Source organism: Balaenoptera musculus, chromosome 8 (assembly GCF_009873245.2).
Source record: "Balaenoptera musculus isolate JJ_BM4_2016_0621 chromosome 8, mBalMus1.pri.v3, whole genome shotgun sequence".
NCBI classification, from domain to species: domain Eukaryota; kingdom Metazoa; phylum Chordata; class Mammalia; order Artiodactyla; family Balaenopteridae; genus Balaenoptera; species Balaenoptera musculus.
The window spans coordinates 4367717-4395228 of record NC_045792.1 but is presented as its reverse complement, the minus strand read 5'-3'; the positions used below and the strand labels follow the sequence as shown (position 1 = coordinate 4395228).

Below are 27512 nucleotides of genomic sequence, written 5' to 3'. Positions count from 1 at the left end.
AGGAGCCAGACCCACCCGGACAGCCGTGCACCTACCTGCTTGATAATGTTCTGTCCTGTGACATTCTGAATGACGGCAGCCGCGGGGGTGCTCGGAGCGGAGCCCCCAGGAGAACTGGTGGCCGGCTTGCTCGCAGGGTTGGCTGCGGCAGGGAGACTTGTCACCGTGAGCCCCGCCGGCCCCGGTCCCGGCCGCTGCACGGTGGCCGCCGCAGTCTGAGCTTTGACTGGAACGGTGGCCATTACTGTCTAGTTCAGGGCAGGAGGGCAAGAGCTTAATTAGACCCTAAGCCGCAGACCAGCACGTGGAGTGGTCTCCACCTGTCACCACCCAGGAAGCGTTCCTGTAAGAGGGCTTCTAATCTAACAACGCCAAGGGCGCACTACCCTCTAAAATGAACACTGTGCAGTTCTTATCCTTAGGTAGAACATCTTAACTTTCAGAAATACTTTCTCATTTAACATCTCATTTCACCCCTACACACTGAGGGCAAACGTTATACCCCTTTTACAGCAGGACCTGAGGCAGGAGACCCTTGTCTAAAGCACAGCAGTTAGTGGCCTGGCTAAGGCTAGAGGCACGAGGGAAGGAGCCTGAGACCTAGAATCACAGGCCTGGATTTACATCGCACCTCTATCTACCAGGGTCCTGATGTCACAATCCTGCGTAAATCGCTAAACTTCCCAAAGTTCTGATTCCCGACACGTATTCAATAAAACACAACTTATAACTTGCTTACCAGGCTTTGAACATTAAATGAGCTGTTGTGATAAACATCATCGTCAGCACAGTAACCTGGGTCCTGGGTCCTGACCCAGACTGCCTGGCAGACTCATCACCCCGGCCCCTGGGCCCCGGCCCTCCTTACCTGGGGCCCGCCTTTGGTCTGCACGGCCGTGGCCGGCACGCGAATCTGCGGTCCTGCTGTCATCTGCGGCAGCGTCGGTGCCGGCCCCGCCGACTGAGTCACCGCAGGAAGGCTGGGCTGGGCCACCACCCGCACCTGGGGGAGTCCAGCCGAGCCGGAGTGGCTCACGACACGGGCGGCAGCCTGAGAACTCGGTGGAGTCTGGCTGGACGCCGGGGAGAGCATGGTTCCCAGCTGCGGCATCGTCGGCGAAGACACGAGAAGAACACTGTAAGGAACACACGGGGAAACACAGCAGACAACTTAGGACACGGATTCAAAAGAACCCTGGAGGGAGAAAGCTGGAGAGGAAATGGAAGCGCTCACCCCGAACTGGACTTCACCGGTTCCGAGACAGTTGTGGGGCCACTTTTGTTCACTGACGGCACGGGCGGGGGGGAGATGGGCGTGGCGGGCAGAGCAGGAGTGGTGGGGGTCACAGGCGTGACCGGGGTGGGGGGCATGCTGGAGTCGCTGAGGCTCAGCTGGCTCTGCTCAGAAGGGCCAGCGCCGAGGACCTTCACCGAACCCTCCTTGCTGCTGGACTTCTGCACAAGGACGGGGTGCGCACGGACGCGGGCGTGAGCAAGGCCCGCGGGGACGCCACAGCCCCTCCGCCGCCATCCCGCGGGGTCACTTACCACCTTGGATGGGGGCTTGGGTTTTTGCTGAAGGGCTTTCCTGGCTTTAGCTGCAGCTGCCTGGGCCTGGTGGATCCGCTCTGTGGACAAGAGTGGGAAGCTTCAGCAACAGCTTAACCTCAGCACAGTATGGAGGGTGGTCTCACCGAGAGCCAGGGCGCTAACCCGCCTCCACAGCTCTGTCCTGCCCGCATGCCAGTGAGAAGAAGAGTGGAGCTGGGGCAGGAGGGCAGAGGCAGCCCTCAGCTGGCTGGGCACACACACCGAACTCTTCCTCGCTCCGGTCCCGATGCAGGTAGATCCACAACTTCCGTCCGATGTCGTACTTCACACACGGGTCCTTCTCGTAATGCAGCCGATCCAGGGCACCACTCACCACTGTATTCACCTGAGACCCAGGACAAAGAGGAGGAAGGACCACGCAGGCTCAGACTCGGGGAAAATCCCTGGGTGAGAGGCACAGCCGACACACAGATCCTACCTCCCGATGGCTCACCCCATCACTCGGCAGAACAAGAAACTACGAGTCCCGGGAGATGGAGGTGCTGTGCCCCGAACATGGTGAGCTGAGAGAAGGAGAGCCTCGCCAATGGCAAGGTCGAGCGGCAGCACCGCTCACCTTTCTCAAGACGGCCTCCTTTCCTCTCCATTTTTTTTTTTTTGCTGCGCCGCACGGCTTGCAGGATCTTAGGTCCCCGATCAGGGACTGAACCTGGACCCTCAGCAGTGAAAGCGCCGAGTCCTAACCACTGGACCACCAGGGAATCCCCATCAGTTTTTTTTATTTTACGTTATTCTCTCTTGTGTCTCCTTGTAAGCTCCCTTAAATCCATCCTGCAACAAAACACAAGCAGCCCTTGCCCTCCTACCTGAGTGCTGGTGACGTCTGGAGCCAGGAACTGGGAGTCCTTGAGCAGCTCACAGATCTCCGCCCGCGTGCCCTCCCCGTTGGGCAGCCGGGCCGCCGCGTCGCGAACTGACACCAGAAACAGCAAAGTCCGAGCGTCAGCGGGGCTCCCGGGGGAACTGTCTCCCAACTGCTGACCAGCAGCACGTGGACACGGCCCTCTGTGGGGCTCCCGGGGGAGCTGCCCCCCACTGCTGACCAGCAGCACGTGGACACGGCCCTCTGCGGGGCTCCCGGGGGAGCTGCCCCCCACTGCTGACCAGCAGCACGCAGACACGGCCCTCTGCAGGGCTCCCGGGGGAACTGTCTCCCAACTGCTGACCAGCAGCACGTGGACACGGCCCTCTGTGGGGCTCCCGGGGGAGCTGCCCCCCACTGCTGACCAGCAGCAGGCGGACACGGCCCTCTGCGGGGCTCCCGGGGGAGCTGCCCCCAACTGCTGACCAGCAGCAGGTGGACACGGCCCTCTGCGGGGCTCCCGGGGGAGCTGCCCCCAACTGCTGACCAGCAGCACGTGGACACGGCCCTCTGCGGGGCTCCCGGGAGAGCTGCCCCCAACTGCTGACCAGCAGCAGGTGGACACGGCCCTCCGCGGGCAGCTTCTTCCACACCCTTCACACTTTCAGCCAAGGCTGAAGACCCAGGACCCCTGAGAGTTCAGTGCGTCCAGGAACTCAGGCAGAAAAAAGTTACAACTTTAACTGAAATTCAGCATTTCCTTCCATTGTGAACCAAGGTTGGCATAACCTTTGTTGGCATATGTTGCCAACCATATGATAGCAGTGCCGTGATGCTGTAATGGAAATCAGACGTTTTCTTATCACAGCACAGCTGCTGCGGACAACCCAAAATATCATTTCCACTCATCACTAGCTGGGAATTAGAGGAGTTATAAGACCTGCCACTAGATCTTGTCATTTAATATCGTAATAAAAACATACATTTCTGCACCATAAATCTGTTTTAATATTCTGATAACAATTTCAATATGACTGGTTTCTTTTGTAACTCTGTGCATCTTATTTTAGGCATTTAAAAACTTAATTCTGAGAAGGGGTCCAGAGTTTACCAGACTGCCAGCGACCTGTGGCATAAAAAAGGTTAAAAACCTCACGTTTGAAGGAATCCTAGTCTGGAGGAAGCAAATTCCGACACCTAAGCTAACTGTCTAGCAGCCTGTGAACAGTTCCTGAAGGAAGGCAAACATGAGCCCAGACCCCAGGGAGGAAACACGGATTCTGTGCAGATCTCTGGGGCAGAATCCCTCCTTCCGTGTCCCAAACTGCAAAGCCTCCTGAAGCTACGCTGACCCTCCAGCCTTTGCAATGGGGGCGGGGGGGACAGCAGACAGAGGCACGCACCCAGGGACAAGATGGTGACGTAGGCGGGCCGGTCGGAGCGCAGCAGGGAGTGTTCCCGTGCCTTGTTGAGCGACGTCTCCTTGTCGAACACGCCCTTCACGGGCCCCACCACGGACTCGAAGCCATGCATGCGAAAGGTGAATGCCTTGTGGGGCTGGCTGTACCGGTAACGCTCCTGCCAAGAGAAGGGACGAGGCTCCTGAGTCAGTCACGGGGGCTCTCTCTAGTCACCCGATGCAGGAAGGGGTCGGCCCGGAGAAACTAAAGCAGAAAGCAAACAGGCTATTCCACTAGGAACACTGAGCCGACCACAGTGGGAAAAGGATGGTCCCCAAAAGCCAGTCACTAGCAAACAGATCAAGAGGTAAATGTGTTGTTTTGTATCTAGAAGAAAAACCATCAGAACATTTTTCATTCCCTTCCTCACACCATCTCTGCCCCCCAAAAGCAATCCCAACCCACGGAATAGCAAGGTTAAGGGTGTGAGCTGCTTCCAAGAATTTGGACTCAAGGACAGTCAGGCTCAGAGCTTCTCACCTCATGGCCTCACAGATACAGAGATTTACACTGGGTTCCAGCTTTTTCTTACCTGCTCCTGAAAAACTCGCTTCTCCTCTCCCGTGCTGGGCCGCACCACATAGTCAGTTCTTCTGGAACACAAAGACCTTTGGGTCCATCACCCCTTCTCCAGCACCCAGAACCACTGGGTCCATCACCCCCTCTCCAGGACCCAGAACCACGGGGTCCATCGCCCCCTCTCCAGCACCCAGAACCACTGGGTCCATCGCCCCCTCTCCAGCACCCAGAACCACTGGGTCCATCGCCCCCTCTCCAGCACCCAGAACCACTGGGTCCATCGCCCCCTCTCCAGCACCCAGAACCACTGGGTCCATCGCCCCCTCTCCAGCACCCAGAACCACTGGGTCCATCGCCCCCTCTCCAGCACCCAGAACCACGCCCTTTGCAACACGAGTGCTCTATCTGTCCATTAGTGAGTGCTCTTATCTCGCAAAGGTCAGAAGTCCACTTTCCAGATCCTGCCAAGTAGCTCCTGTTGGTTATTTCCAAAATTACTTGATTCTTAGAAATCCAGAAAGGTACTGGGTAGGTGGGAAAGAAACTGACGCCGTGTTTTACCTACTGTTTTCAGTACTGTTGCTAAGTAAGCCTAATCTAAAGGCAACAAAGAATTCAGCTTTAGAGGAACAAAGGACTTCAAATTTGTATGATGACAAGGGTGGTTTTTCTGCTTCCTAGGCAAAAGTACCAAGAAATTGAGATCAGGGAATTCCCTTGAGGTTCAGTGGTTAGGACTCGGCATTTTCAATGTCGGGGCCCGGGTTCGATCCCTGGTTGGGGAACTAAGCTCCCACAAGCCACACAGTGCAGCCAAAAAAAAAAAAGAAAAGAAAAAAAAAGAAATTGCGTTCTATTATGTAAGGCAATGGTTCTGCCACTTTCAGGTTGGTCCTGAGTACTGGTGTTCAGGAATCTAACTAAAGAGCTATACAACAGCATCAAAGCAATAAAACACTTAGAATACATTTAACCAAGGAGGTGGAAGATCTCTACATCAAAAACTACAAGACTTTGATTAAAGAAATTGAAGACGACACCGGTAAAAAGAAAGATACTCTATGTTCAAGGACTGGAAGAATACTGTTAAAATGCCCATATCACCCAAAGTTATCGATAGATTAATGAAGTCCCTATGAAAATTCCAACAACATTTTTCACAGAAATAGAAGAAAACAATCCTAAAATGTGTATGGAACCACAAAAGACCCCAAACAGCCAAAGCAATCCTGAGAAAGAACAAAGCTGGAAACATCACACTTGCTGATTTCAAACTATGTTACAAAGTTACAGTAATCAAAATATGGTACTCTCATAAAAATCGACACATAAACCAGTGGGACAGAATTGAGAGCCAAGAAATAAACCACTGCATATATGCTCAACTAATACTCGGCAAATGGAGCCAAGAATACTCAATGGGGAAAGAACAGCCTCTTCAATAAACGATGCTGGGAAAACTGGACAACCACAAGCAAAAGAATGGAACTGGACCGCTACCTTAAACCATTCACAAAAATTAACTTGAAATGGATTAGACTTCAACGTAACACCTGAAACTAAAACTCCTGGAAGAAAATATAGGGAAGAAGCTCCTGCACAATGATCTTGGCAATGATTTTTTGGAGATGACACCAAAAGCACAAGCGACAAAAGCAATAATAAACAAGTAGGACTACCTCAAAGAAAAGCTGCTGTACAGGGGCCTTCCCTGGTGGCACAGTGGTTAAGAATTCACCTGCCAATGCAGGGGACACGGATTCAAGCCCTGGTCCGGGAAGATCCCACATGCCTCGGGGCAGCTAAGCCCGTGCGCCACAACTACTGAGCCTGCGCTCTAGAGCCCACGAGCCACAACACTGAGCCCGTGTGCCACAACTACTGAAGCCCGCGTGCCTAGAGCCCGTGCTCCGCAACAAGAGAAGCCACTGCAATGAGAAGCCTGCACACTGCAACAAAGAGTAGCCCCCGCTCACCGCAACTAGAGAAAGCCCGTGCACAGCAATGAAGACCCAACGCAGCCAAAAATAAAATAAATAAATTTATTAAAAAAAAAAAAAGCTTCTATACAAAGAAAACCATCAACAAAATGAAAAGGCAACCTACAGAACGGCAGAAAATATTTGCAAATCATACATGTGTAAGAGGTTAATATCCAAAATATTTAAGGAACTCCTACAACTCAAAAGCAAAATACCCAAATAATCCAATTAAAAAACAGGCAAAGGACCTGAACAGACATTTTTCTAAAGATACACGAATGACTAACAGGTACTCGAAAAGGTGCTCAACATCACTAATCATCAAGGAAATACAAATCAAAACCACAATGAAATATCACTTCACATCCGTTAGAGTACCTATTACCAGAAGGACAAGAAATAAGTGTTGGCGAGGATGCAGAGAAAAGGAAACCCTTGTGCACTATGGTGGGAATGCAAACTGGTGCAGCCATTATGGAAAGCAGTATGGACGTTCCTCAGAAAACTGAAAACAGAACTACCACATGATCCAGCAATCTTACTTCTGGGAATATTTCCGAAGGAAATGAAACCACTATCTCAAAGAGATATCTGTACCCCCATGTTCACTGCATAATTTATAATAGCCAAGACATGGAAACAACTGTGATAGATAAGTGTCCATCAATGGATGAATGGATAAAGAAAATGTGTGTGTATACACACACACACAGTGGAATGTTATTCAGTCATTAAAGAAAGTAGGAAATTCTGCCATTTGTCACAACATGGATGGATCTAGAGGGTATTATGCTTAGTGAAATAAGTCAGTGAAAGACAAACACTGTATGATCTCACATGTGGAACCTAAAAGAAGCGTAACTCACAGAAACAGAGCCAGGAATGGTAGTTACCAGGGGATGGGGGAAATGGGGAGACACTGGTTAAAGTTATAGAAAGTTCTATGGATCTAACAAACAGCATGGTGACTACAGTCAACAGTACTGCATCATATACTTGAATGTTGCTAAGAAAGATCTTAAATGTTCTCACTACAAAAAAAGAACTGGTAATTATGTAAGGTGACAGATGGGTTAACTACCCTTACTGTGGTAATCACTTCACTATATATATATGTACATATGTGTGTGTGTGTGTTTATATATATATATAAATAAAATCAACACGCCGTACACCTTAAACTTACACAATGCTTTGTCAATTATATCTCCACAAAGCTGGGGGGAAAAGGGACCACGACAGACTGGAAACAGTCACATGAGATGATACAAAGGCTCAGGACGAGGTCGAGACCTAAATCCCAGCCTGGGTCCTGTCACTCTCCCTCACACCTCCATTTCTTTGTGGGTAACATGAGGAAGATGGGCTGGATGACCCATTCTCCAGCGGGAACCGAAGGGGGGACCGGGGAAGAGCATGCACCTACAGGTGGGTCCCACCTCCTCAGAGACTCACGGGGAAACACTTCCACTGCTGGGAGCGTGCTGCGCCTTAGGGAGGCTGAGGCCGACGAGGACCAGTGGATCCGGCATCTCAAGCCCACTCTGGCTCTAACATACACGGATGTGTCAGCACAACCAGGGCAGCACTTAGATGATGCTTTCTTGGGGCACCACCCTCCGTTAGGGTACTATACTCACACCCGAGGCACAGGCGTTGTGGCGTCTGAGCTGTCTTCATTTTCTTGCTGGAGAAAAGGAAAGCAGGAACAGGTAAATGGACTGAAGGATTTTGGCTAACTCAGGGTTCTGGAAGCCCAACACGAGAGAGCTGATAGTTCTCAACAACCATACCTTACAGAAGGCCTGGTCTTTAGTTTCCAGCCACAGCTGGAAGAGTGCAGCTAATTCCTTTTCATTATCTTGGGACTGGCCTATTAGAACAAAAAGGCAAAAAATAATAACATGATCTAAGCATATGACCTAAGGATGCCACTTCCTCCTTACTTGCTGTATCTACACCTGGACCTGTAGCGATGGTCCTGTACACAGAACACCCCTCTGCCTGGACATCCACAGGCAGAGTGAAACTGGACCCCTGTCTGACACCGCTCGCAGAAATTAACTTGAAATTAGCTGGAAGGGATCAAACACTTACCCTGCTGGATTACCGTGAAGGGTCCGCATGGACACCCGTACGGAGGGCCCAGCAGCCCCCGAACTCCTCAGTCGCGTGACCTCACTGGCCCCCTCCCCCCACTCCAGCCTCTCACTCCCACTGTCACAACTGGACCTTGTCATTCCCCAAAACGGGACTCTTCAAAATGCCTAATCCAGTTTCTCAACCCTGGCTACGCCTAAGAATCACTTGGAAACTTTTAAAAATGCCAAGGCTCGGGCCCCACTCAGCCAATTAATCAGAACCCCTGGGGGTAAGGCCCAGGTACCAGCATTTTTAAAAAGCTTCCCAACTGGCGGCAGCGCACGGCCAGGACTGGGAACCTTCAACTAACCCCGCATCCCGCTCTCTGGCCGCAGCGGCCTCCCCTCCCCTCTCCGCCGTCTACCCTCGCCCTCCAAAACGTTACCTGGACTCCACAGCACTGCTGGTCCAGACACCCCACTTTCCTGCCCCCCCAGCCCCTCCCTTCACACTCCCCCGACTCGGCTGAGGGCCCACGCCCGTCACTTCAACGGCACGCCGAGCAACACAGCAATACCTAACACCTCTCTCTTCCGTCTCTGCATCACTTCCGTCGAGCAAAGCTCGCGTCCTAAACCAGCCACACCCTCCACTGGGGCAGCTGCCGGCTGCCGGCGACAAGGCCCGGAGACAGGCAGGGAACGCCTCCGTGAAGGAGCGGACAGCCCCCGTCACCGGCCCTCAGCCTGCCCGCGAGCCCCGCGCTGGCCGGCCTCCCTGCCCGCTGGACAGCGGCTGCCCCGCCCTTCTCCACCGCCCTTCCCCGCGCACCGCAGGCCTCCCGCCTCCCACAGGAAGGCCACAGACCCACCCCCTCAACCTCCCCGCGGCTCCTCCTCCCCCCGCACGGATGTGCTGCCTCCCGCCAGCTGAGGCCGGCCCCTCCCCGCCGGGAATCCACCCTATGACAGGTGTCCCCTTCTCTGCTGTCCCTCTCCACCGACACTTAAGTCCTCTCCTGGCCACGAGCCCCGCCTCTTCTGCTCCCCTCCGCCGCCAAACCTCTAGAAAGCGCTGTCCACGCTCACTGTCCCTTTAACCAGGGGGACTGGGAAACGTTTTCCTGCCTGCAGGAAAGGGGGCCTGATTGGTAGCACGTGCAGACCTCTGCGGTGTACGTGAAGGTCAGCAAACCGCTTCTGGAAATGAAGCTTTGTGGCCGTTTGTTTACACCCTGTCTCCGGCTGCTGTGCACAGGGCAGAGCTGAGTCGCCGCAGCGGAAAGCATCTGGCCCGCAGGCCTGAGACACTTACTACCTGGTCCTATTAGGGCAGCCTCCCCCGGCCGACTCCCCGCCACCAGCCGGACAGGCGGGAAGAGCTGCAGCCAGCCTCACGAGCGGCCTCGGCTCTCCTCTGCCCGCCACCGGCGTCGCCCCACTAAGGAATCACTCCTCCAAGGGAGTCATCACTTCTTCCATGTCCACAAATCCAGGCTTGACCTTCCTGAACCTTAGGAACAACGAAGGTTAACGAGCACTCCCCACCTGCTGACTCTCGGACCTCACAGCGTCCTCCTGACTCTGCGGTCACGGCCTCTCCCGTGTCCCCGCTCAGCCTCCGCCACCTCGGAGCTTATCAAGGCTTAGTCCCAGGCCCTCTTTCCTCCTCATTCTCCCCATGCCTTTGACTGCACTTACTGCACATGTGCCCACAGCTTTCCACCCTGACTGTGGGTCTGGACTCTAAACCCACTGCCTACTTAACGTGTCCACTTCAACACCCCAAAGGCAGCTCAAGGCAGCATGTGCACAGCTACACTCGCGCGCCTCACCCTCACCCAGGCTTGGACGTCCTCCCCAGCTGCCTACGTCGATGGCGGACCCCCATCCGCCAGGTGCAAATCTAGCAGGAGTGACACCTGACTGCCCTCCTCCTTCACTCGCCACACCCAATCCACAACCACGTCCCCCGGCTTCTACCACCTACAGCTCTCAAATTCATCCATCCATTACCCAGGTGCAACATCCTCTCTGCACAGGCCTGTGTGACCTCCGCTGGAACGTCCCTGCGTCACTGACCCACACGGCTCCCCTCCGCCTGCCTGGCTCATCCCCAGTCGTTGTTAAGACTGCTGCTCAAACGACCTTCCCCAGGAAGGCCCTCCCGGACGCCACACGCATGCCACACCAGTGCCTCATTACAAACGCCCACCCCTACCAGGACTTTCCCCTTACAGAATGGCTAAGTTTATCATTTCATTCGAATGAGTACTTGTTCCCCAAACAAACTCCACGAGGGGAGCACGCTGCCTCCCTCACAAACCATTACACCCCCGGCACCTAACAGTGCGTGACACCTAGAAGGTTAATCCACACTGTAAGCAATGAACGCAGCCACTACTTTCACAACCTTCTCTCCATGTTTCTCGTCATAGACCACTGGACAGAGTGGAGAAAGGTTTGTCCATTTCCACAGAAAATCAACACTGAATCTTCCTCTCATCACCAAGTTATTTCAGGTACATGTTACTACAACTTACACAGTAAGTGGGACTTCACAAATTTATAAGAAAAAGAAACTGTTCTTTAGAAATAGCTTACTGAGGGCTGCCCGACACATTATCCTCAATAGCAAAACCCATTTTAGGAAAGAAAAACAATTATATTACTACAAATTAACCTAAAACCATAGATACGGTTGACATAAACGTAGGTGCTATTGTAAAAAAAAAAAAACCCACAGATTTCAATTCAGCCAGCCCCAGAGTGCATCGGAATTGAAGGGCAATGTCACCTCAGCCAAATCCCAACGGGGGTGAACTCAGACCCTGAGAACTTCTTGAAGGACTCTTTTACTGAGCAGAATAAGGTTTAATGTTGCCTTCTTCAACATCCTCCTGGCACACACTGACTGCAAGGCACAAGAAGCTCAGGGGAGAAAACGAGAGAAAGAGAACCTACTGTGACAGGCAGGTGACGTGCGTTACTCACCAAGCAACTTCCACTGCTGGGTTTTCTCTTTGAAGCCAACAAATGGAGAGAAGCTGGAAGGTACAGCTGCAAGAAATGGATCCCGTGAACAAGCTACACAGGTCAGAGAGATTGCTAAACTCAGAATAACTGACACCCGTGAGCTCCGAGATAACTTCTGTATGTTAATGGTGTTATCAGGACAGCAGAGACCTCCAAGGCATGGCATCGCAGCATGCAAAGCCACAACAGATGTAAGCAGTAAAGCTGCAGTCTACTATGAGAATTAGACAAAGCAGGGTGAATACTGGGCCCTACAGAACAAAGTACCTTACCACGGCTTTCTCCAGCAAGATACTGCAGGGCTGGTAACACCAACTCTGCCCAGTTGGGGGCCGCAGAGAACCAGCTATTGAGGGAGCTGGCTGGAGACGACTGCCAGTCCAAAACTCGCTCCTCCAGCTGAGGGAGAGTAAAGGCAGAATCCGGTTAGATTTCTATTCCACGCCAGCGATTTCAAGGCTGTGCCAGAACGAACTGGCTATGTCTGTCCAGTCTGCTCAAGTCACAAAGCAAGTCAGCTATGGAGCTTTGCGGGGAACCCAGAGCTGAAGATTTCTACAATATGAAACTGCTACACACTTGGCTTTTCCAAAACTCTTACCATAGGAAGGCTAGCCTGCCCCTCCAGCAACAAGATCTCCAAGAGAAGAGAGAAGAAGCTGGAAGATATTTCATTGATTCCAAGGCAAGGCTTGAGGTCTTCGAGAGGCCTAATGAGGGAAGAAAAATATAAGAACCACCAAAAAGGGCTTCCCTGGTGGCGCAGTGGTTAAGAATCCGCCTGCCAATGCAGGGGACACGGGTTCAAGCCCTGGTCCCGGAAGATCCCACATGCTGTGGAGCAACTAAGCCCGAGCACCACAGCTACTGAGCCTGCGCTCTAGAGCCCGCAAGCCACAACTACTGAGCCCATACGCCACAACTACTGAAGCCTGCGCACCTAGAGCCCGTGCTCCGCAACAAGAGAAGCCACTGCAATGAGAAGCCCGTGCACCGCAATGAAGAGTAGCCCCTGCTCGCTGCAACTAGAGAAAGCCCGTGTGCAACAACGAAGACCCAACGCAGCCAAAAATAAATAAATTAAAAAAAAAAAAAAAAAACCACCAAAAAGACCAAGAACACATGCCTAGGTTGCTTTAGGTCCTCCAAGCCTCCTAGCCGTCATAAAAAAGCTCAGTGAAAGCCCACACCATACACGTTCCCCAGCAGGACCCCTGGGACCTAGGGCTCTCAAGAAGCACCAGCTCTGGGGACAGCCCTGAGCCACGACCCCCGCTGCTCACTTACTCCTCCTTGATAGCGGGTATGGCCAGTGGAGACGGTGCCTGTGAGAGGGGTGGGAGCCCTTCAGTACCGCTTAGGGGTTCCGCCAGATCCTCTGCCTCTGATTTGATCATTTTTATTTTCTTCTTCTTCCTTTCCTCTTTTTCCTTAACCTTTTTTTTAAGGACAGCCAAGTCATATAGTGCTGGGGAAAAAAAGCAACTCAAGTCATAGAACTGCATTTTCTACATCAGGAAATGAGGAGTCTTATCAGGAGTATATTATTTTCCCAAGGCCCACCAGAAAAACAAAGAAAAGTCTCAGTAATAAGACATATAGTTTCATTTTGGTTTTTTTTTTAAACCAAACTCAGTGAGTGCTTTAAAGAGTCAATGATCTGTTGTACTGATTTTATATTCACTCTCCACCTACAAATCCATAAGCAGCAGTAACGATATAAAGGCTATCAGCAAGAAGGATGCTGTGGTTTCCTTTTCTTTTGCAATACGTAGAGAGGCCTGTGTAATCTAACAGCACAGCCGATGGCCACCTGCAGAGGACGTCCCTTACCTGCTAGAGAGCCCTTCCTGCCGGCATTTACTCGAGTCATGATGTCACTGAGAGTCAGGTCCCCCGTCAAAAGGTCTGGGTGATCCTAGACGTGATATTCAGAGATTTGTTATGGAGGTCCAAAAGAGGAGCTAAAACTGTTGATTTTCCCAATTTACAGATAAAACTGGAGGTTACGTGTACTTGAGGTACTTGTGTTGAATTTAAAACGTACAGAGGTAAAAACTATTGCTCTTCATAATGGGGCAGGGGAGAACCGAGTTCCAACCCTTCATGTGTGGCATTTAGTTTATAGAGCTCTTTTGCATTCCTTATCTTATATGCTCTTCAGTCTTGTTAAGTAGTATTTTACAAAGACTGAAAACGGGATTCAGAGAAGTTAAGGGATTTGCCCAACATCATAGTAAGTGGAAAAGACAGAGACAGAACTCAGTTCTAACCCCAGCATGAGACTCTTCCCATCTCACCACTCTGCCCTGATGAACTGCCTTTCCTTCCTCCACCATGATCTCTGGCTCAGCGTTACCTCGACTTGGTGGAGCGGAGGAACAGAAACGTAAAACGTGGGAAAAGCACAGGCTCTGACGCTTGGCTCTGCCACTTACTGGCCGTCGGGCGTCACACAAGCTCCCTGGGCTCTCCAAGCCCTGCTAAACGGACGAAAGGATTCACACAGCAGTGTCGTCCTAAAGACTGGATCAGACACGGCGGTAAGCGTGCCTTATAAAGTCAAAGCATCTGTCTTCTCCGCACATCTTTAGTGTTACTGGGCCTCCCATGCTGCTCCTGTCCCCTAACAAGGATAAGGAGAAGGGACTAATAACGTAGTGACTGCCTGTATCATCCCAGGATAGCTGATCCGGGGAATCAGACTGAAAACCTACTGACCACCCCCTCCAATCTTACTGGTTGGTGTTTCCGCTTCTCATGGTGCTTCTTTAGCATTATCTTCAGGTCACTGTCCCCCAGTTCTACTTTATCTGAGAGAAAAGGAACCAAACCACATGGACGGTCATTCACTTCCACAACGCTCAAATTCACATCTTTCTGGTCACTTGTAATACTGGAAAGTGAGATACTTTCTGCGTTTCCCTTCTGACCTGTGTACTACAAGCATCAACAACCTTGAAACAGTCACAGGCTCTACTCTGCAGCTTTTCTGTACACTCGTCAATAACAACGACCTCGGTACTCAGCTGCTCCTAGAACACCTAGAAGTTTCTTAACATTCTTCTTTGACTCCTATCCCAACTAAAAATAGTCTCTAATTTCACAGACATGCCAAGACACTGCTGTGGCTCTGGTTACCCCTTTTGTTCTATTATTGAATTATCCCTTAGTATTATTTTGGGGGTTTTTTTGGTTGTTGTTTTTGTTTGTTTTTTGGCTGCGCCAGGCAGCATCTTAGTTCCCCAATCAGGGACCGAACCCGAGCCTCCTGCAGTGGAAGCATGGAGTCTTAACCACTGGACCGCCAGGGAAGTCCCGATATTGTTATTTTAAGATTCTGCTTTCTTGAGGCCAAAATGCCAGCTGATCAGCTCCTAAGAGAAATTTTCAAAACAAAGGACAGAAGGCCAGCTGGCCTACCTACCTGCGGAAAAGTGGAGCTACACAAAACCTTCCCCAAGTCTCCTCATTCTAAGGAACACCGCTCTGCTTTCCAGGCAGGCAGAAGCCAGTCTCCCACCCCGAGGCAGTCCTCAGACCCACGCCCAGAGCCCCACTCACCTGCAGTCTTCATGTCCGTGGTGGAAAGCGTGGGCACCACCCTGAGGGGCACCGCAGGGCTAGGAGAGCGTGCTGGAGAGCTCGGGAGCCACGAGCTGAGATCTGCAAAAGAAAAGTTTTCTTGTAAATCCAACCTGCCTGTGGACTCCAGCAGGGGAGACTGGGTAAGTGGCTCCTTGGGCTCAAGAAGGCTAAGCCAACAAGAGGGAGGCCAGGCTCCACCATTCCTTCCTGACCCTTCCCCAGACGGACTGCGGCACTTGAGTCAGTGCAAAGGCTCTTCCGGGAGGACAGACTTCAACAGTGGCGGGTCACACTGCAGAGGTCACAGTCACTATTACTCTCCTGCCGGGAGAGTGGTTCTCTCGAGCAGCCGACTGGACCAGCGCGCCTTCTGGGAGGGCCCCGCGTGCGCCTGAGCGCCAAGGGCGGCGAGGTGTGCAGTCACAGCCACCCAACGGCTCTGAGCGTCACCACGCGCCCAGACAAACCACAGGGACGGCCTCCTGGCGGGGAAATGGCTACCACGGCCTCCAACCAGACAAGCAGCTGCAGGTGTGGACCGATGAGATACAGACGGTGCGGGGCACGGAGGACACATACCCTCCTCGTCCGACGACAGGGCCGAGTCCCCACACTCCTCCTTCACCTCCCGCAGGACCTTCAAGTAGCGCTGCTGGGTGCGCCACTCCCGCTCCTCGGGGGTGCGGGACGGTGAGGGGCGCTTCTGCCGGGAGGGGAGGGCGGGACCGCTCCGCCGGGCCATCTCCAGCAGGTCCTGGGAGAGATCGGATGGGATGGGGGCACGGCCTCAGCCACAGCTCGTCCTGCCACACTCCCCGAGTCTACACGTTCTTCTCTTCTTTGTTAGCAAGCTCGGTTCCCGCCTTCCAAATCAAAGGGGCCTGTGCTGATTATGACGGAAGATCCCCAATCTGAGCGCTGCGCTGCTCCATCGAGGGTGAATCCTCACACCCGACACCGAAGTATCTCCGTACCGCAGCTTACGGGACCACTAAGCGCCAGAACTACTCTGCCCCAAGGCATCCCAAGGCTGGTCCAGGCCCAGAGCCGCTGAGCCTGGCACCCATCAGGCATCCAAACGTGAACTTGAGGGCAAGCTGGTTCTCCTGCACGACCCACCATGGATCTGAAAGCTACCTCTTTTTCTGGGTAAATACAGAAGCTACAATATTTCATCAATTTTAAGATGTATCCTTCTTCTGTTCCTGTTCTAACGTATCTGAAATCAGGATACATCTTAAAACGTATCATAAGAAGAAAGGATGCACCTGGTCGTGTCGGGGCTGGATGGGCAGCTTCCTTCCTCAGTGGTATCTTTTGTTCTTGCCCCTGATCCACCCCTTTGGGTCACCAGGTGTGAGTCCCACGCAGCTCCCAGGGGCACTTACACTCCGCGAGGCCAGGATCTGCTTCAGCAGCCGGTGGAAGTACTGCTGCTGGGAGCTGAGGTAGCGTTTGTACTGCGACCGGAAGCACAGCTGCCTGTACTTGACCACCTCGGGGTTGAAGTGTCCGTCTGCAAAGAAGAGGCACAGCCACGCGTATCTGTCAGCCACCCATCAGCGAGGGCGGGGGAGGCGGCCAGCTCTGCACCGACGGGAGGATAGCGTGGGGAAAGGGGAGCCTACGGTCCAGGGGGAGAGACAGAAAGCACGTAAGCCAGTACTCGACTCTCTGACGTGCTGCCAGGAAACCAACCTAAAACAACCGAAGAGAGCGAGAAGAGTGACACCAGGAAAGGAGCCCCTAAGGAAGGCGACATAAAATGAGACCCGATCAGAGCAACTGTGGGAAGACGTTAACAACTGATAAACATAGGTAAGTTTTACGGATGTGCATCATACGTTATTAGTTTTCAACTTTTCTGTATGTTTAAAAAATTTCAGGGCTTCCTTGGTGGCGCAGTCGTTGAGAATCTGCCTGCCAATGCAGGGGACACGGGTTCGAGCCCTGGTCTGGGAAGATCCCACATGCCACGGAGCAACTGGGCCCATGAGCCACAATTATTGAGCCTGCGCATCTGGAGCCTGTGCTCCGCAACAAGAGAGGCCGCGACAGTGAAAAGCCCGCGCACTGCGATGAAGAGTGCCCCCCGCTTGCCACAACTAGAGAAAGCCCTCGCACAGAAACGAAGACCCAACACAGCCATAAATTAAAAAAAAATTTTCAAAACGAAAAATTGGGAGGAAAATTAAGTAAGTAGGAATTTTTAAAATAAAAATAGGGAAAAGGCAGAAGGAACAGCATGTGCTAAGGCAGGCCCTGAAGCAAGGAACAATGTGCCCACTCCAACCCCTGAAGAAATGTTGGTGTGAAGAAAGCAGAGGGCTTAGCCGAGGAGGGGCCGAGATGACCTGTGAAACTGGGCAGACGTCACACCACACAGAAACCACAGCACAGTCTGGACTTTATCCTGAGTGTAGTGGAAATCAGCTGAAGGGTTTAAAGCAGGAGAATAACACGGCCGAGAGCAAAAGAGAAAGAAGAAAACCACTGCAGTGATCTAGGAGAGGGACGACAGTGGCCTGGTCGGACCTCTGCCCCCATACCCAGGGTAGAGCCAAGGCGCCAGGAGGCCTGCAGGGTCCTTCCTTGTGGGTCCCGTGTATCTCGGCCTCATCCTCCAACAGCCTCTCTTTTGCTCACTCCACCGCGGCCCACGCTGTTTCCTGAAGTACCGTACTTTTCGCAAAGCCGTTGTCCTTAAAGTCCCCTCTGCCTTTTCGCAAAGGCTTTGTCCTTAAAGTCCCCTCTGCCTGCAAGGCTTCCTACTAACACCCAGTACTTCACGGCTTGCTCGTCGTACCTTCACTGAGTCTCTGTCCGAACGCACCTCCACAGAGAAGCCCTGCCCAACCACCAGCTCTGAACCAGCTCCCTCCCGTCACTTCCAGACCCATTACCCTTCCTGCGTGACACCAACAAACACCTGCTTGTCTATTATCTTGTTTTCCCCTATTAGAATGTAAGGTCATGACTGTATCTCCAGAACCTTGAAGAATGTCTGGCACATATTAGCTGATCAGTGAGTAGTGGTTATGTGAATGGCAGTAGAGAGACTTCAGATATATTTCGAGGGAGAAAGATTAGACCTGCTGTTAGTTTGGATGCTGGGGCAGGAAGGGGAACATGGTACCTAGATCACCGGACACGAGCAACTCGTACCATTGCGGGAGCCGCGATGAGAGAGGTCCGTTTTGGAATATTAGATTTGAGTAGGTTGCTACGAAGTGAACTAAGGGGAAACATGGAGACGCTAACCTCAGAAGGCTAAAATGAGGCACTGAAGTACACGGTGTTTCTTTTTTTATTTTTTAAATTCCAACCACTTTAATGATATTCCAAGGTAACGAAAAACAGCAAACACTTAGAACAGGACCTGACACGGAACTGTCACCACATAAGGAGGGCCTTGCATATATTAACTCACTTCCTCTTCACAACCACCCCACAAAGAAGTACTACTGCATCCTCATTTTACTGAAGAGCCTGAAGCATGGAGAAATTAAATAACTTGCGCAAGGTTACACAGCTAATAAAAGGGGAAATTAGGTCTGAACCCGGGCAGTCCAGCTCCAGAGCCGCTCCTAGCCACCGCGTTATGCTGCCTGTTGCAGGGAGATAGGGAATTTGACCTTCAAGAAAAGAGGCAAGAATTCAAATTGGATGAAAGTTCTACTTCTTTGCCTCTGTACTTCTCCAAAGTCACCTTCCTTCAGTCTTTAGTTTCCCCCACCAAGATAGTCAAATGCTCTATTAAAATAACATTTCGAGGGACTTCCTGGTGGCGCAGTGGTTAAGAATCCGCCTGCCAGTGCAGGGGACATGGGTTCAAGCCCTGGTCCAGGAAGATCCCACATGCCATGGAGCAACTAAGCCCGTGCACCACAACTACTGAGCCTGCGCACTAGAGCCCATGAGCCACGACTACTGAGCCCACGTGCCTAGAGCCCATGCTCCGCAACAAGAGAAGCCATCACAATGAGAAGCCCGTGCACCGCAACGAAGAGTAGCCCCTGCTCACCACAACCAGAGAGAGCCCGTGTGCAGCAATGAAGACCCAATGCAGCCAAAAATAAATAAATTAAATACATAAATTTATTTTTAAAAATAAATGAATAACATTTCGAGTACATCAACTTAAAGAAAATATATTATGAAAATTAAACTGCTTTTACTATTCTTAATGTGGGTACTGGAAATTTTTTAATTGAACTCACGTAACATTTCTATTGGCGGCACTGGGCCAGAGAGCAGCAGCAAAAGAGAATGCAGCACCAGGGGAAGTTGGTAAACCAGGGGCAACAGAGCCTGGTAGGCTGTGAATTTTATTCCAAGTGAAGGCAATTGGTAAACACTCTGAAAAGCAAAGTTCTGAGATGCTCACGCTGGTGGCTGTGTGGAGATGGTGGCTGGAGCAGCCCCGGCGAGAGCCCCCGGAGAAGAGCTGGTGGGTGAGAGCAGGCAGGCGGGGAGGGAGAGGGGGCCTAATGGCAGGAGCAGAGGCAGGAAGAGCGAGCGGATGAGGGCTCAGCAGAGAGAGGGGTGCGGGGAGGGCGTCTGAGGCACCGGAGGAAGCCGGGGCGGGGAGGGCCACAGCTGCAAAGCGGGGGAGTCTCACAACGGAGGTCAAGGCATCAAACGCTACAGACGGGTTAAGGAGAGAACAGAAGAGCCATATGCTGGTTTGCAAATTACACATTCACTGAAAAGAAATGGAGCAGAGGAAAAAGCAAGCACTGGAACAACTAGCAAAATAGGAATTTGGACCACACGTTAGATAACAACACGTCGGTGTTAAATTTTATACTGAAATACAGAACTTAAGTACAGAATTTAAATTAAATACAGTATTTTCTAATTTCTGAATTCGATCATTTCTGGTTACCTAAGAGAATGTTCTTGCTCTTCAAAGATGAGCGCTGAAAAATTAGGAGTCTTAGGTCTGCAATACTCTCAAGTGGTTCAGCAAAAATAAAAATAGTGGTAATAAGTACAATAATGACAAGAAAACAATGTGGCAAAATATTCATAGTTGGTGAACTTGGTAAGGAGTATGCGGGTGTCAATTATAAATTCTTGCAACTTTTCTGTAGGTTTGAAATTTAAAATTTAGAAAGTCTAAGGTGTTGGCAGGCATAGGGAACAGCCACCAGGGGACGGCAGCTATGGATGCCTTTCAGGAAGCTCCGAGAAAAGGGAAAATGACAGAGGACAACGAAGGGGACAGATGGTTAAGGACTTTTTTAGTGTGAGACCCTCGACCACATCTACAGGCTGAAAAAGAAGGAGTGGAGTAAATACACGTGGTAGAACGGTTCACTGAGAAACGAGGTCCCGGAGGACGTAAAACATGAGAGGATCAAGAGCAGAAGTTAACCTTAAACAGACGAAAAAATCCTTCCTCCGAGACAAGTAAAAGTAGGTCAGGAGGGAAACGACTACAGTGTGCTGGGGGGAGGCTGGAAGTGGGAAGCTGGAGCTCATGACGACGACCCTTTCCTGTAGGAAACAGAAGGCAAGGGAGCTCGACAAGCACTTGGAACTTATGGAAAAGGTGAGTTTTTAAAACAGAACAAGATAAGCAAAAGTAAAAGCACACCGAAAGCAATGCCAGCTCAGTCAAGACGCATAACCACAATAACCATGGTAACGCAACTGTCTGCAACACCAAGGGACCTGAAACATGACACCAGACATCGCAGAACTCCTGCCTTGCATTCCTTGTTTGCATCCTTACCTGACCATCACATTGTTTTGGAGGGAAACGTGCCAACGTTACAGACAGTCCCTGATACGGCCTCTACTACCAACCAGGCCTACCAGCTTATCCCACCTGAGACCCTGGCTTCAGTGACATAAAAACACTGGCCAACCAGAAGGGAAATCCTCCTTAATGATCCACCAAAGGAGGGAATGCTCAGTTTAAACCTTAAGATAATACAGTTTGAAATGATAAGCTTATTCCCTCCAGTCTTTTTACAGCTGTCAAGCTGTCCAGTTTCACAAATTCAAGATGTGCTGTCTTTCAGGGCCTCCAGCCAATGCAAAGTCACCCCAGAAAGCGGGAAGGGAAGAAGCATCCTCTGCTCCTCTCCACTGGACAGAAAGCAAACTGTGACTGAAGAGTGGCCCCAAACCATTCTGGAATCCCCAAGGTAATGACCGGTTCAGGCAAGGGTCAGTGGATGCTAAAACCGCTGGGTAAAACAAATGCTTTTGGAAAATAAGATTATCACATGGTCCCTAAATATCACCCTAAATATCACCCTACAGATTGCTTCTTAATTATAGGGGAAAAAAGGTGCCCTTACAGTTAGTAGCTCTGGCAGATACCACAGAGCCAAGTGATCGAAAGCCTCCCTACCAACAATGCAAGACTGACTTCACATATCCCCTGAGTGGAGGGATGAGAAAGAAATGACATTTCCCACCTCCTTTCTGGGCAAAATGTTTAACCCAAAACGAATTATGAGGAAGCAAGACGACAACTCCCCAGAAAGCAAGACATTTTACAATTCAAGTGTCCTGGGCTCTTCACAAGTGTATTTTCAAAGACAAGGGAAAAAAGGCAGAGGGCCTTAGATTCAGGGAGCTGAGAGACAGAAGATCCAAACACAACACATGAATCTTGAGTGGATCCTGGATTTAAAAGCCAACTATAAAGGACATTGGGAACAACTGAGAAAATCTGAATATGGGATATTCTACGCTATCACTTGTTCAATGTAAAGTTTCTTGGGTGTGAATTTAAGACTGTGATTATGTGGAAGGATGTCTTTGCTAAGAGATACACACACGCTGAAGTGCTTGGTGGTAAAGTGTCAGGTTTTCTGCAGAAAAAAATGTGTCTGTGCATCACACACACACACATCCATGGGATAAACCAAATGGTAAACTGTTTTTAATAATTTTTGAAGACTAGTCATAAAGGGTGCCTCTAAGACGCTAATAATGTTTTACTTCTTGATCTGGGTGGCGGTTACCCAGCTGAGTTCATATAACACATCAATGAGCAATACAATTATGATTTATGTGTTTCCTATGTAAGTTAAAAATTTTTATTAAAAAAAAGACAAAAAAAAAAAAGAACGGCCTAGGCAGCAAAGTGTTGCATGAAAGCACTTGGAGTCAGTGTCTACACATAAAAATAGAATAAAACGAAGAAAGGAGTACGCACAGAAGTGGGTGTGTTCCCACCCTCCACTCCTCTCAGAACAAGAACGCTGAGCTACACACCTCGGAAAAGCTTCTGGGCGATGTGCAGAGGGTTTCCAAAGCGGAAGTTCTCCCCACTGAACAGGGCGAGGACGAGCTCATCCTGCTGGTCGATACCGTCCTCCGGAAAGCGCGGCAGAAACTGCTGGAGGTGCTCACGCTGCGAGTCGCTCAGTACTTCCCGCCACGTTGAGAAGCTGACTACGTCAAAGAAGATCTCGGGCTGGGAGAATCAGGAAAAGCAGGAGGAAAGTGAGCAAGAAAAAAATGAAGTTTTTAAGTTTTTTGTGCATAAGTGGGTAACATGCATAACATAAAATCCACCATTTTGTCCATTTTTGTGTTTATGGTTCAGTGGCATTAAGTACAATCACAAAGTGTGCAAAAATCACCGTCATCCAAGTTTTTACGTTTTTTAAACAAACTAAAATTCCACTGATCTTTACTCAATTCTCAAAACTTGAGAGATCAGGGCTCCCCTGGTGGCGCAGTGCTTAGGAATCCACCTGCCAATGCAGGGGACACGGGTTCGAGCCCTGGTCCGGGAAGATCCCACATGCTGCAGAGCAGCTAAGCCCGCATGCCACAACTACTGAGCCCACGTGCCGCAACTACTGAAGCCCGCGTGCCTAGAGTCCATGCTCCGCAACAAGAGAAGCCACCGCAATGAGAAGCCCACGCACCGTAACGAAGAGCAGCCCCCGCTCGCCACAGCTAGAGAAAGCCCGCGCGCAGCAACAAACACCCAACGCAGCCAAAAATAAAATAAACAAATAAATAAACTTTAAAAAAAAAACAAAAAAAAAACAAAAACTTGAGAGATCTGTTGGGAATTCCCTGATGGTCCAGTGGTTAGGACTTCAGTGCCGGGGCTCAAGTTCAATCCCTGGTCGGGGAACTAAGATCCCACGTGCTACAAGACAACTAAGCCCACGTGCTGCAACTACTAAGCCTACCCGTTCTAGAGCCCGTGCAATACAACAGAAAAGCCTGCACGCTGAAACAAAGGTCCTGCGTGCCACCACTAAGACCCGATGCAGCCAAATAAATAAATAAATATTTTAAAAAATAAATAAATGAAATAAAAAACAAAAAAAGAGTTCAGGCAACGTCTGGCTAGCTCAACAACAGGGAGGGAAAGGGAAGCAGCAGACAGCAGAGAGAGGAGCAAGGGACCTATAAGCACGTTAAGTGCTTGTGACTTTATCCTAAGGACAATGGGGAGCCACTGAAGGGTTTAAGCAGGAGAGAACCCAGAAACCAACCACCTGCCAGGCGTCTCAGCAAGCAGGCACCAAAGCTCCTCTGGCTCCCTGTCCGAGATCTCCCCCTGCAAATCTATTTCTGCATACCACTTTACTCCTGGCATCTCAGTGTCTGGCATAAAGTAAGTACTTCAATAAAACAAGTGTTTGCTGACTGAATGAAGGACATGAAGAGGTTTACTTGAAAGAGCATGCAAAGAAAACATGAATGGGAAAGACATACACCAAGTTCAGTACCTGTTACCTCGGGCAGGAGAGGGAATAAGGGCAAAACGGTGGCTTTAATTTTATCTACAATTTTTGACATACTACGAAAGAAAAATCTGAACCAAATATGGCTAAATGAAATTATCTCCCAAAACTGAATGATGCACAGATGTTCGCCATATGATACTCTACGCCTGTCCATATGTTTGAACTATGGCAAAATAAACAAGATGATAAACACGTTTCAGCAAACCTAGTGCCTTGCACATAATAAGCACTAAATAAATGCCACCATAATAATCATGACGACTGCCTGTGAAAAGTGGTCAAAAGCACACTATTAGTGCTATCCCAGGGAAGGTACTATTAACTGACTAGCAAGTTGGTCACCTTATGGACAGAGATAATATGTTTGTGTTTTGTTTCATGATTCACAACATGGGTAAACATTCTAATGTAAAGATATACACAATTCTGCCCTTAAATATAAAACTTTTGCTAACCGCTGAAAATTATCTTGTCAAAATATGGCGTATGTCATTATCGAGTTACGTGTTATTAAACATGCAGAATGTAGCTTATACTTTCTTCCTTAATCAGACTATTAAACAGACTTAAACTTTAAAAAAAAAAGATCACTCTGGTTGCAATGTAGAAAATCAGAAAGAAGGGAGCACAAAAGACTGAAAACTTGCAGAGTGTGGAAAAGGCTGAGAGGAAGTGCTAGAAAGGAAAAGATGGTGCCGCTGTCACTACTCACATCCTCCAGAAGGTCCTCGGGCAGACTAACCCTAGTGCCCCCCAGGAGGCAGTCCTCCATGATCCGCGTGCCGTGGCCATCTCCACACGGGCCCAGCTCCAAGGGATCCGTCAGCATATGGTCCAAGGAATCCATTGCTTATGTTCCACAGGTAACCTAGACAAATAAATGCAGTCAGACCCCGAGACAGAAAGGCAGAAGTCCCAGGGATCTGTTGATACTAATGCTCTTTCACAAAATATTCTGGCCCAGGAAACATTCAATCTCAAATCTATTCTTCTACCTTATCCATACACCCTAACGACAGCTAGACAGCTCTTCTCCCTCCCTTCCACCACTGCATCCTCATCTGACTTTCAGATCTTAGCTAGTACGTCTCTCATTACTCAGAATACTTCTACAATGACTCCCCAATTTATAGAATTTCTTACACCTTCATTTTACACAGGAGTACAACGAGACTCAAAGATTAAATAACTAGATCACAGCCCATAATTTAGACTTCCCAGGCCAATAATCTCTCACTCTAATGTAATTTATTTAATTTTTTTTTTTTAGCAAGTAATTCTTTGTTGTTCCTTCACAAAAGAAATTTCACTGAAAATCCACAGAGTAGTACAATTCAGACAGTAACACTAAGTTATTTAATGAGGGCCTGTTAAGTGCCAGGCCTTTCATACACCTGATTTAATTCTTATAAGTGTGCAAGATAGGGTTATTACATCTATTCTACAGATACTAAAACCTAGGATCAAAACAGATAAACAACTTGCCCAACCCCAGAAGTAGGACTGAAACTCAAGCCTGCATGACTGCAAACCCATGTTCTTAACACTACATACAATACCTCCTGGATAAACTCTCAGTTTAAATCAGGAAAAGCAAGCATCTTAATATGACTTTATCAGTCCGCATAAACTCTGGAGGATCCAAGCACCTGACCAGGACAGCCAGCAAAGTCAGCGGCCAACGCACTTTAGTTGGTCCAGCTGATACTTATAACCATGTAGACGAAATGCTATTTTTCTCCTTCCTGTAATAACTGAACACTGCTGGCTACCTTTAGAAAAGTACACAGGAAAACTTTTTCAGAGAGCATCTCATAAGGCTGATGGCTGGAATCAGGTGCACAGCTGAAGCCACAGTTAACAGGCCCACAGGGAGGCTGAACTCAACCACTCCACAAACATTTGCTAAAACCATTCTCTCTCTCTGATTTCTACCAAATAGAAAGGAGGGGAAAAAAAAACAAAAACACAACAGATTTAACAGTTAAAACACCGAACTCCTAGCCTCATCTCAGTGACTTCGGGCAAATCTTACCTCACAGGCTTGTCAATTTCCTTATCTATATAAGATGAAGGAGAGCTGGACCCGGTCCTCTCTACTGTTATTTCCAATCCTGGAATCCTGCAATGAATAACCTCCAGGTGGATGCATTTATGTAACTTCACGTAGACATGTAATGACTTCTCATCCTGAAACTCTCAAATGATAAAGAGTAGACTTGTAATACTACTGCTAAAATAAGCACATTTGCACTAATTATTTCAAGTTATCTGGAAGAGATGTCATATCTACGTAAAGGTACAGTGGAAAGATTAGTGTTCAAAGCAGCTGCGTGGTCGCCAAGCAACTGTGTCCCATCGCCCTTCAGCACATGATGAACTACCGCATCCTGAACACCCCGGCTGCCTAAATAACTGACTGCAGGTAAGAAAGCACATGGCATTTGCATTTAACAAAACTTTTAAAAAGAAAAGAAGTGTAGATGCAACCTGATGCTCAGAATAAAGTCCTCTTATAAGCCAGAACTGGCACAGAAGAGGGTAACAGCTACAAAGCCAGTGTTTTACCTGACTCTCAGGAGGATCACCTGTTTCACAACTTGCTCACAAGTTTCTTCAATTAGCTTCACTTCAATTAGTGAAGCTAGTTTCTTCAATTAGTTTCACTTCAATTAAGTTCAATTAGTGAACGTGTAGCTAAATTTAATCTATTCGAGTGGCAACCTGTGCCCTGCTACTATTCTGAAGAGGATCTCAAAATACAAAAAAGCAGGCAGCTTCCAAAGGGTTGAAAACCGGAAGCCAAGGACTTCTAAGTCTTGCGGCGTCCTAGACCAAAGAGGCCCATCTTTACTAGACCGGGAAGGCCTCTCCCAATGGCCCTTCCTCTGCACCTGGGATAACCTTCCCTCCTGGACCCTCCTCAACTCAGAAGCCAAACCCCAGACTCCTTCCGGAGCAACCGCCGGCTCCAAACTGCAAACCCCTCCCTAGCCGGCCTCTCACAAGCCCGAGGCCCGGGTCCCGCCCCGCTAACAGGCACCTCCGCGCCCACGGCCCCTCCCCCCACACCGTGCCTAACTCGAACCCCCACCCACCCGGGCCGCCCGCCTCCCGACACGCCCGCTCCCCTGTCCCGTGCCCACAGGGACAGCGACCCTCGGAGACCCAGACACTCGCTCGCTCCCTCCCTCCGCTCCCCGGCAGCACTTTAACCCTTTCGCCGCCCCGGCCCGCCCTCACCTGCGCCGCGGACGCTGGCCTCCGAACCCGCTGCGCCTCTCGGCCCGCGGGTTCCCGCACGCGCTCGCTCCCGCAAGGCGTCTCGGTGCGTGCACGCTCCGGGCTCGGGCGGCGGAAGGGGCAGGGCTGTGCGGGGCGGGGCCTTGAGCTGCATGGGGCGGGGCCTGGAAGTGCCGGCGGCGGGGCGGGGCCTGGAAGTGCCGGGGGCGGGGCGGGGAGGGGCTCGCGGGGCATAACCTAGAGTGGCGTGAGCCCGCAGGGCTGGGCCTTGGGATGCAGTTTGCAGGCATCTCGTTGGTCTCACCTGGCTTAGAAGCTTCCGGAGGGCGGTGTCGCTAGTCCCCTGGCTCCGGAGCCCATGAGTGAGTGAATGCCGTTTTATCAGCTAACGTTTGCATATCTCATAGCCTGCTCCAGGCACTAGGCTGAGAGCACTTTCCATCATTGTCTTT

General features: G+C 50.2%; 1 protein-coding gene across 5 annotated transcripts in view; it reads right to left on the bottom strand.

The window, feature by feature from the left end:
• Positions 1-27168, bottom strand: part of NFRKB (nuclear factor related to kappaB binding protein) — a 34748-nt gene extending 7580 nt beyond the window's left edge. Inside the window, exons 1-23 of one of the 5 annotated variants that reach the window (XM_036861151.1) lie at positions 27061-27168; positions 25853-26007; positions 24530-24685; positions 22319-22520; positions 16468-16595; positions 15659-15833; positions 15056-15157; positions 14231-14304; positions 13325-13409; positions 12779-12959; positions 12093-12201; positions 11764-11890; positions 11450-11515; positions 8168-8247; positions 8015-8061; positions 4406-4466; positions 3817-3991; positions 2418-2524; positions 1813-1936; positions 1549-1628; positions 1235-1455; positions 869-1136; positions 36-248 (exon numbers count right to left, since the gene is read on the bottom strand). In XM_036861151.1, coding sequence (XP_036717046.1) covers positions 36-248; positions 869-1136; positions 1235-1455; positions 1549-1628; positions 1813-1936; positions 2418-2524; positions 3817-3991; positions 4406-4466; positions 8015-8061; positions 8168-8247; positions 11450-11515; positions 11764-11890; positions 12093-12201; positions 12779-12959; positions 13325-13409; positions 14231-14304; positions 15056-15157; positions 15659-15833; positions 16468-16595; positions 22319-22520; positions 24530-24664 — 2760 coding nt within the window. In that variant the 5' untranslated portion in view covers positions 24665-24685; positions 25853-26007; positions 27061-27168. Of the gene's footprint in view, positions 1-35; positions 249-868; positions 1137-1234; positions 1456-1548; positions 1629-1812; positions 1937-2417; positions 2525-3816; positions 3992-4405; positions 4467-8014; positions 8062-8167; positions 8248-11449; positions 11516-11763; positions 11891-12092; positions 12202-12778; positions 12960-13324; positions 13410-14230; positions 14305-15055; positions 15158-15658; positions 15834-16467; positions 16596-22318; positions 22521-24529; positions 24686-25852; positions 26014-27060 lie in introns of all 5 variants that reach the window. The other 4 variants (XM_036861155.1, XM_036861152.1, XM_036861153.1 and 1 more) reach the window with 4 other exon arrangements.
• Between the last annotated feature and the right edge of the window lie 344 nt (positions 27169-27512).